This window comes from Cebus imitator, unplaced genomic scaffold (assembly GCF_001604975.1).
Source record: "Cebus imitator isolate Cc_AM_T3 unplaced genomic scaffold, Cebus_imitator-1.0 Scaffold43, whole genome shotgun sequence".
NCBI lineage: Eukaryota > Metazoa > Chordata > Mammalia > Primates > Cebidae > Cebus > Cebus imitator.
The window spans coordinates 52,613-67,999 of record NW_016107358.1 but is presented as its reverse complement, the minus strand read 5'-3'; the positions used below and the strand labels follow the sequence as shown (position 1 = coordinate 67,999).

Here is a 15,387-nt window from a genome sequence, read left to right as displayed (position 1 = left end):
TTGCTCAAGGTATTTCAAAACACAATGCTAAATGATAAGTTCATTGCAAACATGTGTCAGAGTTTTTGACAATAGAAAATTAATAAGTTATATATGTCTCTGAGTCTTAAATAAATATATATTAGATTTTTTTTTAAATAAAGCAATGAAGTATTAAAATTCCCATTACCTGGGTGACAGAAGTTAAAAACAGCTCATGATCTGATTTCAAAGTTTATTTTGAATTTTTCTTCTTTCTTCCCATGAGCTCATTTCAAAGAGTCATTTTTTTCATTTAAATATTTTGAAATCATTAAACTCTTCAAGAGAAAAACTTTGTGAAATATTTTCTAAGCAATTTTGAGTGCATCAGCAATCTCCTTGCTATACTAAGAAATGATAAAGTTTTTTTTGTTCAACATTACAAACTTAATAACATAGATCAAGACTCATTAACTATTAATATTTGCCAACTCAAAGAGAGCTTTTTCCATGATCTAATAATATTCCATATACATTAGAGAAGTCATATAAAAATTCAAATGTTTAATACAAACAGAGAATCCAAATGTATAGAGAGCAGATGCACAGATATCACAGGCTTCATCATATTCACACTAGTTCTTGTCTCTTCCTTCATTTGAACTTTAGCATGTTCATTTTGAATACCCTATTTAGCTCTTCAGATAAATGGATCAGGGGATGCTTTCTAATGACTGTGTTACATGCTCTGCTGTGTTCTAAATGTCTTCCATTCTTCTGAGGCTCCTTGGATATTCAAAATGGAATGGCTCATTTGCAGATAGTTTGACCATCACATTCTTAGGGAACTAACAAAAGCTCCTGAATGGAAAGTAACCAAATACAGTCACTTTCAAATTTTTAAGCATGCTTTTTCTTAACCAGAAGCTGTGATTATGATTATTATGCATTCCTTCAACAATTTTTCTTTGGGGAACACTTACAAACAAGGTCTACTCTTCTGCATGCTGTTTTATCTTGATACCTTGGCAAACTGAGGTGGAGAGCTGGTAGCAAGTCTTTTTTTTTTTTTCCATTATCAAAGTATGTGACATATCTCTTACCTCTTCTGGCTTCCTCCATATGTTATTCTCATCACAGTTGTAGACAAAGACGATGCTATGTTTTCACCAAGTTCATTTCTTCTCTTTCGAGAAATAGGAAGACTACATTTTCTAGTCTTTTTAATAATTATATCAGGACCTCAGTCTGGCTAATGAATTGTAAGTGAAAGTAATGAGTGTCATATTTCAGCTGAAGCATAGAACAACAGGAAGCCACACATTTCAGATGGCAAAACATAAAAAAGTAAGCTCCTACGCTGGACATATAGCATAAACAAGAAATAAATCTTGTTAGATGAAACTACTGAAATATTGGGGCTCTTTGTTAGCACGCATAGCATATCTTATTCTGATTAAGATACATGATGACTACAGCAATCTCACCAGGTTCCAAATATCACTATTGATACTTCATATATTATAAATACATTCCACTAATTATTATTAAAGTATTTCCTTGAGCTGAGGCAACTTCAAGGGCTAAACATGCCCTACGTTTTCATCTATTGCCTGCAAACACCTTGTTAAAAGGAGGATTTGTAGTCCTTGGCTGGAGAAAATCAGAGCCTACAAGGGTAAAAGAGGAGTTAAAGAGAGGTAAAAATTAATGGTTCTTGCTTTTTGTGCATTAGAATCACCTGGGAAAGTTATTCCACGTGCAGATCCACCCTACATCAGAGATCCTCATTTAGTTAATCTTGGATGGAGTCAAGAAATAGCATTTTAATATGAGCCCCAAATGGTTCCAATGTGGATACATTGGGGAATACACTTCAGGAAGGCTTGGGCAAGCACCTAATTGAGGCTCTAGTTCCCTTGCAACCTGCACAATAATACAGAAAATATGGGAAGGGTTTGAAAGAGTTCTTTCATAGGTAATAGTTTTCCAAGCTTGACCCATGAAATGCCTTATTTAATTATCAAGGGCATGATATGAAAATACAGATTTCTAGACAATGCCCAGCACCTAATGAATTGGTCTCTCTGGGGACGGGCCCACCCTAGGACTTTCATTGTAGGGTGTCCCTCAAGTTACTCCTAGATGCATAAAAGTTTTAAACCAATGGCATATAAATTTCTTATCCTTCTGTGCATATCATTATGATTAGTTCAATTTATTATTCATGACTTTTTCTGAACCAAAACATTAGCTTTCCCAACCACTTCAAATCTTCAATCTGGGAGTGCTTATATTGTTGCTAGACTTCTTAATAGTTATAGGAGAAGGTAACTCTGAAATTCAGTTTTCATCGTAGATGCTGAAAGATAAAATTTGTTTTTCAAGGTAAATGGTGAATATATTTTTATTTTCCACCAGGAAAAACACAAATAATTTATTTTAAAGGAAAAAATATAGCATTATCATAGAATCTAGAAGACACCAAAAATTCTACCTTTTAAATGTCTTAAGAAAGTTTATAACATTTAAAAATGAAGCTATAAAAATTATAATATGACAAGGCAAGATGATATATCAGACCCTTAACATAAAATCTAATTAGCTGTGTGTGGGTTTATATTAACTGCTTTTTTTATTTGAGTGTTTTTATGGCCCAGATTAAATAGTTCCATCAAGGTAGCTTTGTAATAGAATTATTTCCCCTTCAATCTTACATGGATGGTTCTAGAATTGGTACTGGATCAAGTGTCAGAATCTGGGTTACAGACTCAACTCTATTGCTAATTGACTGTCACTAGGAAAGTCACTTAACCTGGGTAATATGTTCCTGTTCTATACTGCTTTTGGACATTTTATGAAACTTTAAAAAAGGTGAGGCATAAGAAATAAATGTACAATATATAATTTAATGCCCACAACACCCAACAAGGTTAATAATAGTATCTTTATTGTAGCTAGCAGGAGATTGGGGCTCAGGATCATGTTCAAACAGACAGGGGAGAAGTAAGACTCACATCCATCTCTACTTGACTTAAAACTCACGCAACCAAGTAGACAATATTTCTTAGTCAATGATATATCCATTTACCCTACAATCTTGTAATTTCTCTTATGGATAAGCATGGCCCATGAAAAAATTTTCTTTCTTGTTATAATTTGCCTCATTGAAATGTATGGTACTGAATATCACATTTAACTGTGGCATGTCAGGTCAAGAAGTAATAACATAACCTCTGAGTTTTTCTCCATACAGTAGAAGTATAGTCCATTATTTTTTTGACCCCTATATAGCTAATTCTGAACTAAGACTTTTCACTGCTTCCACTACATTTGTATTGTCAAAGGCAATTGATACTTACCAAAATGTAGTTCTGAAAGCACCAAAATTATCTAGCTACTCACATAATATGAGCTTGTGTTTAATTTTCCATGCCTCTGCCATTAGTTATTTTTCTTCACTAATAATTTATAAGTGAAAAATGTAATTTCTATATTTTTTCCAAAGATATTTTACATTTGAGATGCTGTGTTCATACTGATAGTCGGTAGGGGAATCTTCTCCCTCCTTGAGCTTTGGAGCCACTTACATTACCCATTATTAACAGATTTGGAGAGAAACTGATATCTCCCAAGTTAAGTTCCCTGAATATACATCAAGGATGGACTACTCTTCACAAGAAGGGATATAATCAAGGACAAGGCCTTTGGGTTATGCTAAGTTATTTTCTGCTGGATATTTAGTTAGGGTGGCCAGTCATTTCCGAATTACAAGTTTCATTGTGAGCCACATTTTCTCTAGAGGAGCCTTGTTCCCCAATGTTTGGAGTAGGAATCTTCTAGTTTTTTGTTTCAACAGAGAAAGGATCTTCTGAGTACCTTTTCAAGAGGGTTAGTGGGATTAAACTGCTTTCTTTCTTTCTCCACTGCCCACTCACTGTTACTGACTGGGAGTCCCTGATACTCATTGGGCCACAACTCACCAACAGCCACAGCTAATGTATTAAAGGTGACTTCTCATGTAAGGTGTGGTCTCTCCCTCTTTTGGTTCTGCGTCTGTTCAGGAGTAGCAGACTTCATGGTTCTTATTTTCTGATAGCAAACTTAACAGGGAAGAAACCTTTAAAGAGTAGATGGAAGGCACCCTATTTTCCAGATTTCTGTTTTCTAATGGAGGATTAGGTCAAATCAGCTCAACTGTACAGCACAGATGTCTTCAATTTGAGGAGAGAATAAACATTATTCTCTATGCCCTTAGAGCCAATCTGTGTCTTCCAGTTCCAGTATTTCCAGGGACACTTAAATCCCATTTGGATATATGTTCTTTGCTTATATACTTGAGTTATGAAATTACAAAACTAGTTGCCCTCTGGCTGACTATGAGCCACATATGTATTTTGTTTGGCTCTTTGTTTCTTCCTTCTTAAGTTTATACCATCCCATACTTGACATTATACATAAAAATCTGGATTTTTTAGATTCTCTATAAAAGAAATGGGCAATATGGCAATATTGGGGCTCAATTAGTGGCAACAATCAAATGGAACTGAGTAGAAGCTGCATTTTTTTTTATGGAGTCTTGCTCTTATGCCCAGGCTGGAGTGCACTGGCATGATCTTGGCTCACTGCAACCTCCACCTCCCAGGTTCAAGGGGTTCTCATGCCTCATCCTCCTGAGTAGCTGGGTTACTGGAACCTGCCGTGATGCCTGGCTAATTTTTATATTTTTGAAGACACAGGGTTTTGTCATGTTGGCCAGGCTGCTCTTGAATTCCTGACCTCAGGTTATCTGCCCACCTTGACTTCCCAAAGTGCTGGAATTACAGGCGTGAGCCACCATGTCCGGCCTGAAGCTGCCCCTTTTTAAGAAGTATGTGTTCTTCAGTTACTTAGAGGCCCAATGATCTACCTGACTTGAAAATCAAATGCCAGGTGCCTTTTATGAGTTGGTGAAAATGTTTACAGAGAAGAAATAACTATCTGTGTCTATGTCCCTATTCACATCAGTTCTAGATGGAGAGCTTGTATAATATGCTGATATCTGGCTACATTTTCTTTTTTGTTACCTGCTGATCCTTGTAGGCACTTGAATTTACTATCCCTTCTCAGATGCCTGAATGTGAAGAAGGCACCGATCTCCACCCCACATGCCTTACAATAGTGAATTTTTCATCTGTCAGTTCTAAAAATATGAGATTCTTATAAACTTCTATTTTATTTAAATCACGTTCTCTCTCTCTTTGGGTTATTTTCCACATCTCTCCCATTACATGTTGTAAAGAAACAACAAAGTCACCTTAGTCTTTCTGGTACCTAAACCAAATCTCAATTTCCTGAAATGCAATACTCTCCAGATAAGAATACAACAAGCATAGAAAGTAGAAAGGTGAGAGAGATGTAAAAATTTGTTAGTACAAATAAAATGACGTAAAAATATAATTTTATTGATGCCAACAATGTTAGGCAGTTTAGAGAACACTAGTTTACAGTGAGACAGAGAACACCATGGATCCCTGGGTGGGTATGTTTGGTTCCTTGAGAAAAAAATGTGCTGTAGGTTTTCTGTTGATCTCAGTCCTACAGCTTCCACCAGAACCAGCTCCTGTCCATTCTGCTTCCTGGGAACGCATACACCCTGTATGTATCATAACCCAAGTACACCTTACTGACTTATAACATGAGGTTGATCCACACACTGAAAAGAAACACATTTAAATTCTTAGCTCAGTTTTAAAACATTGAAACAAGAGAGAGGTTCAGACTTTAGGCAACTTTCACATACTGACCTTCTAGGGCCCAAGAAGAGTGTGCTCTTCTGAGGCCATTAGAGGCAATAATTCTGGATTCAGGTCCTTCAGGTCTTTTGTGTCCTAGAAATAAACGGTTTTTAAAAATCAATAAAGGGGACAGAAATCTGACAGTCCATTAGATGATAAAAATGTCAGGTTTTCCCACAGGTTCATGACATACAGAGGGTTGGTAGAGAGAGTAGCCACCACCCACCACACACAGTAATTACAGGACGTAAAAGTCATTGTTATTGGATAAGTCCGTGAAATGGTGAAGAGCAAGGGCTGAGATCTGGGGAGCAGGGGGTTCCAATCTGGTGCCATTTTGTATCCACTGAGTTTCTGACTCTTGGGGAACAGGCTTACAGAGGTGTGTCTCCCACTGGGGCTGGTTATGAATCTCTGCCCGGCTCTTGTTCCTAAGGTGATTCTCTCCTTCACAGTAGGTGACACAACAGCGGCAGGTGGCAGAGGACTTCCCTCGGTCCTTGGACATTGTGCCTGGGGCTGGAGGGGTACCTGCAGCCCTTTCTGAGCTCTGAAGTTCTGGGGGCTCTTTCAAACGACTTCTCCTCCTTTGAACGTGGTCCAGACTGATGTCAGACTGGGAAGAGCAGCTCTCATTCCAGCCAGAACTGGCACTCAGACTTCTCAGGGGAAGAGCCAACCGCAAAGCTTTCCAGAATTTAGAGCCAGAATGTTTGGACTTTTCTCCCTTCCAGCTCACAAAAGACACAGATTCCTTAAGCTGAAGAATGCCTGGGTGCGGATGCTCAAGGGGACGGTACTCAACCACAATGAGCTTGGTGGCAATGGAATTCTGGCACATGACACCCAGTTTAAACTCCAGCATGCTGATGCTCTTTTCTGTCACATAGTCAGGGCTCAGGACAACAATCATCCTTCTGCTTCTCTGAATGAAATCAAAAACTGCTTCCACTGTATCTATAGGAAAATGGAAAGATAGGATAATGTATAATGAAAACATATACATTCCAGTTCATTATTTTCTATCCTCCAGAGGACAGGCAATAAACAAACACTTGAGATTACAGGATCTCAGTGCCGAATAATTTACCCAGCCAAAAAATCTATACCAGTCTTACCAATGGTTGAATTTACAACCTTCAAGGATGTTAGTTGAGCTCACATTGCAGTAGTCTCCTTCTTCAATAGGTCTTTCTTAAAACACACACACACACACACACACACCACACACACACACACACACACACACACAGTGGGCAATTAACTACCCTGAAAATATTAGCCACCCTCAAAAGCAAGTCATCTCAGCTCTGTTTACAAATTATTTCTTGTTTTGAACTCTTCTTCCTTGTGCAACTTTTATCTGGTGGTCAGATCTTGCATCTTTAAACATTCAAAATATTTGACAACTATTTTTATGTCACTATATTTTATTTTGGGGTTTTTTTGTTGTTTTTTTGTTTGTTTGTTTGTTTGTTTGTTTTTTGAGACGGAGTTTCACTCTTGTTACCCAGGCTGGAGTGCAATGGCGCAATCTCGGCTCACCGCAACCTCCGCCTCCTGGGTTCAGGCAATTCTCCTGCCTCAGCCTCCTGAGTAGCTGGGATTACAGGCATGCGCCACCATGCCCAGCTGATTTTTTGTATTTTTAGTAGAGACGGGGTTTCACCATGTTGACCAGGATGGTCTCGATCTCTTGACCTCGTGATCCACCCGCCTCGGCCTCCCAAAGTGCTGGGATTACAGGCTTGAGCCACCACGCCCGGCCTATGTCACTATATTTTCTTCTTATGTCCAGATTAAATACATTCAGAATATTTTTCTTATTCCATAACTGACATGGTCTCATGTCTCCTTCACACTTTTACCAATTTTCTCTGGATAATGTTCAGTATATAGATGTGTCTCCCAAGAGTAGCATTATGAACAGGAGTGAATATAATGCTGCTGACATAGTCTGATAAGCAAAGAACCATAGGAATTGCCACCTTCTAAGATGCTCAGTTATATCCTTTAACACTTTACATTTTTGGACACAACATCAGACCATTCATAGTAGTTCATAGTATTTATCTTGTCAATTAAATTCTCTCTCTCTCTCTCTGTGTGTGTGTGTGTGTGTGTCTGTGTGTGTGTGTGAAGAATTGGCAGTAAAGGGACAAAAACAATGGCAATGGGTAAGAATTAGTCAAGTAGTGAAGACTTCTGGCAAACCATTCACTTCTAATGTTATCAAGGTGGATTTGGACAGATTCTCAAGGGTAAGTTCTTCAAATAAATACGATGCTTAACTCGCTGTGAGATTCAGGAGCTTGGGACATGCCATGTTATGAAGGAAAAAAATTCAAAATTGTAAATCATAGCCATTGATAACTTTGAAACATGTGCCAGAGACACACTGTGAGGGGGTGAACACCTCTGCTTTTGGTCCAGGGATGAAACAGTAATGGAGAGACTTTTCAGCCTGTGGAGACAGACTGAAAGTTTGCATTGGTCATTGTGAATTTGACAGGGAATGAGGGAGCTGTGATTCTTACAGATTATTGTGTGGTTTTTTATTTTTATTTTTGCAATCAGTGGGCTTAACAAGATTTCAAAACGAGAAATAATTTGTAAACAGAGCTGAGATGACTTGCTTTTGAGGGTGGCTAATATTTTCAGGGTAGTTAATTGCCCACTGTGTGTGTGTGTGTGTGTGTGTGTGTGTGTGTGTGTGTGTGTGTGTCTGTTTTAAGAAATACCAATTGAATTTGAAGGGAAATTGGAGAGACATGTGCTCAAGTTTTGAGAACTTTTGATTGGTTTAACCAAGAATGCAAAAATGGTTTGAGAGACTTTTTTTTCACTTTTAAGAGATAAATTTAAATTCTCACTTACTATTAAAACCCTTGTGTGTGTATGAGTCTGTGCACATGTGCATGTGTTTCAGTAACTCCTCAGCTCCCTCCAGTCCTACTCAGAATCTTATGAGGCTGCCTCTCGCAAATCAGAGAATATGGAAGTGGGAAGTCTACTGCTTCTTTCGGCTCATGAGAAATGTGAAAAAACCTTAAGGCAACATGGCTAGCTTGTCAACAAAGAAAATTGATGCAAACTGTGTGTGTGTTTGTGTGTGTGTGTGATGTTTCACTTCAAAATAATCACCTTTGGAAAATGTATATTTTTGCCAATAGGAATATCATCTTTTAAAATACAACACTGTTCCAGATCTTAAAAAATGTCTTTTGAGTCTGTTGTTCTTTTATTTTTTCTATTGGTACTCTGTCCAGAAAGTAAGAAAGTTTAGATTTGAAAGAGGACAATGCTAAATGCAGATATGAGTGGTGGAATTTTAGACATTGAGGAACAAATGTAGAAGATGCTTCTCAGAAAAGTCTTGGGCTATAAGGAGGGATCTTCACTTGCTACTGTAAAGGAAGTTGCATGCTTTATGGCATCATCTTCTTCATATCTTCCATGTTGTTAAAACTTCATATTTGAGGATAAGGGTTATTATTTTTTAACGCTAAGGTTTACTTGGAGAAGTAGTAATTTAACTCATTCCGATTAGCTAAAAAACATGAGGTATGGCCAAATAATAATGAGATTAGTTTTCTTGTGTGGTACTAAATTGGGTTTGAAGTTAAGTTATATGATTGAGAACTCTTCAATACAGAAAAATACTCTTGCCTGTAAAAGTCATAATTTCCATGGAGCTCACTGAGAAGAAAACTAGGACTGTAATTTTATTTTCCTCTGGCTGAGTTATTAGTAGATAAAAGAAAAGCAAACCTCTGTCTCTTTCATTTTCTCTCTTAAAACTTGAAGTATAGAAGAAAGGGAATACTTAACTGGAAGATGGATATGGTTTCACATATTGCTTTCTCCATTTATCTCTGTTTTTATCTTAATACATTTTGAGTCTTAGTTCATCCATCTATAAAATGCATATGATTAGAGCAAACTTGTAGGGCTGATAAACAAATTAGATACCCATATGTAAATTTCTAACATACAGTAGACATTTCCATAAATCACTTTGATTAAATTATTATTGCTCAATGCCTAGTGAACACAATAGTAAAGTAATATATGGAGTAATATTTGCTTAATCTGTATTAATTATTAATGCTAACTAAAATATCATCTTAATATGTGGATTTATAAGAGTAATAAGGTGTAAAATTTCTGTCTACTCAGTTTTAAATAGCTGTAGATTAAAATTACTATTAAAACACTCAATCTCTTAACCCATTGCTAAGGTTACTTTATCTTCTTTGGGTAGAAACAGAGAAATAAGATAGACCAGTTGCTAAATGTGTCTCTCATATAATACTGTGCATTTACTTGCATTAAAGAGCTATTGACATCAGTATATGATGGAAAAAATACCTTGAGAGTTTTAGGAAGATTAATCACAGCTGGGTAGATAATGTGCAAAATGCTGAAACTGAATCTGCCAAAGAGTCACCAGTGTGTTCTAGGTCACTTAACATGCTCAGAGTTGGAAACAACTTCAGACTGAAAACCATTTATCCAATGCAAAAAACTCATATACAAAATCTCAATGAAAACCTATCAAATAACTGCTTGTATACTTCTGGTAATGGCAGACCTAGTTTCCAAAGACAGTGAATTCCATTTGTGTGGAACTCTGCTTTACAGCTATTTTGTAACTGAGTAGAAATCTGTTTCCTTGTAACTTCCATCCATTGATCCTAAGCCTATACCTTTGGGACTGGTTTGCAAGACGAAAATTAATTCTTCAGTAGAAAAACTTTTACTAAGCTAACCAATTCTGAGCATGTTATAGGTCTCAATAAATATTCTTTGAACAAATGAACAAATAGGATTTTTTTAAAGCAAAAGGCATCTCTGCCACTATGGAATTATTAGCTCAAAATATGTTTCCAAATATTCATCATTGATTTATTCAAAAGTTGTGACAGAAATGCATCTTTGATTCAAATGATCATCAATTAACGAAACTCATGGCATTGTTTTTATTTTATCTATTTCCAAAGCAACTACTGTGGGGTTGCATTAAAGCCTATTAGATGTAAAAGATTCCTGTAAGCTACCTAAGTTCCAAGTTGAATGTAAAGGAATAAGCTTGTTTTTCTTTGTTTTAAAATAATCTCTTTCTCCCTTTTCTCTGTCTCTCTTTATCTCTCCATCTTTCTGATGGTCTTTCTGTCTCTCTGCACATACATACACACACATATATACATACAAACATGAACACATATACATCCATAAAATATGTCCTAGTATTCTAAAGCAATCCATTTTACTGAAGTAACTTTTACTTACATGTAAAGAAAATGTTCTTGACATGAAGTTTCCAATTTTCTCAGATTTATCTCAGAAACTTAACTAATGTAACTTATTACATTTCTTTATAAGCACAATAATCAATTCTTTGTTTTCATTTATGACCAAATGTGAAAATAAAGACATGAAACACATGCACAAAATAAAATTCGAAGCTGAAAATAAATGGTTTATTTTTAACATACATAAATTTACAAATCAAATGAAATATGAAAAATACAAAAGTTTGTGAATGAAATAAAAAAGATAATCTCAAAATATTAAAACCTATGGAAAGAAAATAAGTAATTAATGAATGATGGTTTTGCTTCCCAATACAATGGAGTGATTTTTTATTAGAATCCTTGGGAATTATCTAAGTTACAATACAGAAGAGAATTAAATAAATTTTATGTGATTTTGTAATTAGACACTCTATATATCACAGTTCTTTGTTAACCTGGATATGAAAGGTCCCTATAGCATATGTCTAAAACCATTAAGCTTTTAAACAAATTTAATACGTGCTTTGTTCTTGTTCTCTAAATTACAAGTATGTTTCCCCATTTCCCTCAAATGTTCTCTACTGGGCATCTTCTGGAACATAAAAAAAAATCTTGAAACAAATTCTCTTGCAATGATACATATCACTTAAACTTGATATGTTTTATATTATAGCATCTGTAAAAATTAAGTACCAAAGGCAGGAATATAAATAGAAAAAAACATCAAGGCATTTCTAGGGGTGCCCAACAGTATTTGGGAAAAATATGGAATCCAAAAGTGCAAAAGGAATGCAGCATTGGCAAGAGAATGGTCCTTTGGTGATTAGACAATTCTCTGTTTGCCTAAAGCTTATGTAAGAATTGGTATTCAAAGCTTATCGGGAATAAGCTCTTTTCTGGTCTAGCAAGTGAAAGGTTAATAGAGGGAGTCATTGTGGTTTCTAATAAGGAAAAACATTAATAAGGCTTAAAAAAGTAGATCCAAGAATGATCTACGTTTCCACTGTTTTCATCCAAGTGAAGCTTTTTTCAATTTAAAATAATCAATAACACTTATATAGGGAAATGATTTATTTTGGACTTCAATAGTGATGAAGGGCACTTAAATATAGAATATAATTTTAGATTTGCTCATCAACATTCATGCTATAAGATAAGGGCTTTCTTAAATTATGAATTATTGTGTTTCACAGGATACAAAGACTCATTTACAGGCATATTTGTTTCCTTTATCATTCAACAGTGCAAATAGTGGAGCACTGAGATTGACATAGCTTAGTTTCTAAATGTGTCTCCTGGTAATATAGTAGGAAATCAATTAATGCCTGATGGCTGGCTACTGCTTAGCAGTGCCCATGGAAGCTCTGTGCATAGCAGATTCCACTGCAACCCAGAAAAACTGTAGCAATAGTTATTTATACAAACTTAGGCAAGACAAGAACTATGACAACTACCGCTCTGTGAGCTGTGAATTAACAAATAATATGTACAGAAAACACGGACACAAAGGCATTACAGTAAAAACATAATTTAAAAACTGGACAAGATTCCAGTGGTTTTTAATATTGTACCAATGGCTATTTAAAGTCATATACATATACACACACACAATATGCATACATGTAATTCATATGCAAATGGATTTATATTCACACATATGTAATGTATGTATGTGGATATATATGTATATATATAATTTGTGTTTGTGAAGATATAAGATATATATCTCATATATACATGTGTGTGTATATATATATGTATAATCTACATGTAACATAGATATTTACCACTCTGTAAACTCTGCTCTTAGTTTTCTAAGTCTTAAAAACAGCAAAATATTACTGACAACAAACAAAGCAACTTGCATTGACAGTGACTTTTCATACTGACTTATCTGGAGCAAGTATATTTCCTGTACTAGTGAATAGATTACAGGAAATACAGTTAATTCTCTTAGAATATTCATGCCAAATGCAACTCTCAAAGTCACTAAGTCTGACCTCCACACTTTACAATGGAGCAACAAAAACAAGTGAGGAAAAATTACTTTCCTGGTATTCACATTAGCAATGCTAAGACCTAAAAGACAAATTGCCAAACATCCTTTTCTGTGTTCTTTTCGTGAGTCAGAAAAATGCCCTAAAAGACTTTTGCTGTTACCTCCCTCTCTATAGCACCATTAGGAGTTTTCTTTCAGACTGAACCAAGTACGGAGCCACCTGCAAACTCTAAATGACCAATGCGATATAAGCAGATAGGGAGAAGGAATGAAAAATGTGGGTTGACCTGCGGATAATCAGGAATTGACTGGAGCCAAAGCAAAAATTAAGCAATATTTTTCAAGTTTACATATATTACATCAATTACCTGAGAAGAGGGCAAAGGTGGTATAGTAGGAGAAAAGCCCTTTAAATCAATTAAACGAAACGTTTTCAGTTACACTGCTTTGTATCATTCTAAGTAGGTACCAGTCTTGCTGTGATTATGTATTGTACAGCCGAATGAGCAAAAAAGTTCATTATCCTCAGCTAAAATGTAGGCAGTGATTATATTTTCAACGGACAAGTAAAAATAAGATAAAAAGAAAATTATACTCAGAAACTCATGACCCTGTCAACAGTGACTTATTTTAACGGCATCTTTAAATTCATAGGAGAGGCTGCTTGCTCCATATGTTAAGATTTTAAAAAGAATGGAGACATAAAAACAGGGACAGACAATGTAGAAGGGGAAATTCGCATTGAACAAGTCTTTGCCTGCAAAGAACATAGTGGCATCAGAGAGACTGGTGACAGACTGTTGATAATATCATTCTAAACTTTAGTTTCGCCTGAGGAAGCAGAATAGTCAGACACACAGTCACCCTAAATTTATCCCTATAGGGAGGTTTAGACCATTATTTTTTGCCTATAAAACCATAAACTGTGAATGAAGAATGGGGGAACTCTTTCTTTCTGGAGTACCCCTTATTCTTTTTACTCTTTTCCTTATTCTTTTCATACATTTTTCAAAGATGAATACGAGAGACCCTGCTCATCACTGCTAGACCGCCTGGGACTTCTCTTCACTGGCATGGCCACCTGCAGCTGCTTCCAGAACCTGCCCTGTGGATACTTGGATTTTTCCCCTTTCCATTTAATGACCGTGAGCACCGTCTTAGCCCTCTTCAGCTCTTTCACCTTCGTTTCCTTCACAGCTTTGTACTGTACTAAAATGACGTTGATGTTGCCCCGAGAGGCCATATTTTCTAGGCCAGCCTTGAGCTCCAGGAGGGCTTGGGTTCCCTGGAGCACGTAGTTGGGGCTTAGAACAACCAGGAGCCGTCTGCTTTTCTGAATGAAGCTCAAGGTCTCATCTGTGACAACTGGGAAAGAAAACAACCATGGGGATTAGTGTTGGCCAAAAACTCCCCAAAAGCATGGGACTTGAGGAGCAAATGAAGGGAACTTACGGTAAACTTAGCCTGAGAAGCAAATGAAAGGAACTTGGGGTGAACTTAGCCTGAGAATTGAGATGAAACTTTTTGCCAGCAAGTTTGAACAACTCAATCCTTACCTAGAAACTCTGTTCATTGAATACCACTGTGTTCAGAGAAAACAGAAAGTATAAACACATATTTCCAAAAAAAATTCCAAACAGGCATAAAGCCAAAAGGTAGTGCATTGTTATGACACCTTGATCTTCAAAAACGATACTTGAGACAGAAGGAATAGGTGTGTTATACTGAAATCAGTTTCTTCAAAGTGTGTAGCATCTTACAGTCCAGTCACATCAGCTCATGGGCCCTTTCTTTTCCAAAGACACCCATGCATAAACTCTCTAGTACCAACAGACACTCAAAAATACATATATTACATAATTAAAATAATAGAATTTTATATTTTGCTAGGACAAGACAACAAAGGGGGACCTTCATCTTCTGAGAGTCCCTCTCTCTTGGTGGATACCTCTGACTCGAATATCACTATGTCGTTGCAGTAGAAACTTAAAAAAAAATCTAGCCACTGAATGGCATTTTGGCTGGTAACACATTCTCAGTTCGGCTTTCTACTTTTGTCTGCACTGGAGCCTAAATTAATCCCTGATCTTTCTCCTCAAGCTCCTATTGTTACCATACAGACACGTGTCTCGGCAGCTGTGTCTGCTTTCACTAACAGGCAAATGCTTTCTTCGAGGGAAAAAGATGAAAAAGCAGGAAAAACGGAAAAGCAATGTAATTTTATTCTGCTGTCAAGGGCTCTGATTAATTCCTGTCACTAAATTCTTGGAGCCAATCCTTCTCCTCACAGTTGCTTATCGCGGATTGCATAGACCTTTACCTGTGGTTCAGATGGCTGCCAACTCTAGGTAAC

General features: G+C 36.4%; 1 protein-coding gene across 5 annotated transcripts in view; it reads right to left on the bottom strand.

Annotated features, from left to right (window-relative positions):
* Window positions 1–272: 272 nt before the first annotated feature.
* Window positions 273–15,387, bottom strand: part of LOC108302897 (interleukin 1 receptor accessory protein) — a 66,178-nt gene continuing 51,063 nt past the window's right edge. Inside the window, exons 9-10 of one of the 5 annotated variants that reach the window (XR_001824575.2) lie at window positions 5,748–6,695; window positions 273–1,631 (exon numbers count right to left, since the gene is read on the bottom strand). Coding sequence is in view for 3 of the 5 variants with exons in the window: in XM_017526623.2 (XP_017382112.1) it covers window positions 5,977–6,695 (719 nt within the window). In the remaining 2 variants the exon portion in view is untranslated. Of the gene's footprint in view, window positions 6,696–11,194; window positions 14,400–15,387 lie in introns of those variants that run through there. The other 4 variants (XR_005199855.1, XM_017526624.2, XM_017526623.2 and 1 more) reach the window with 4 other exon arrangements.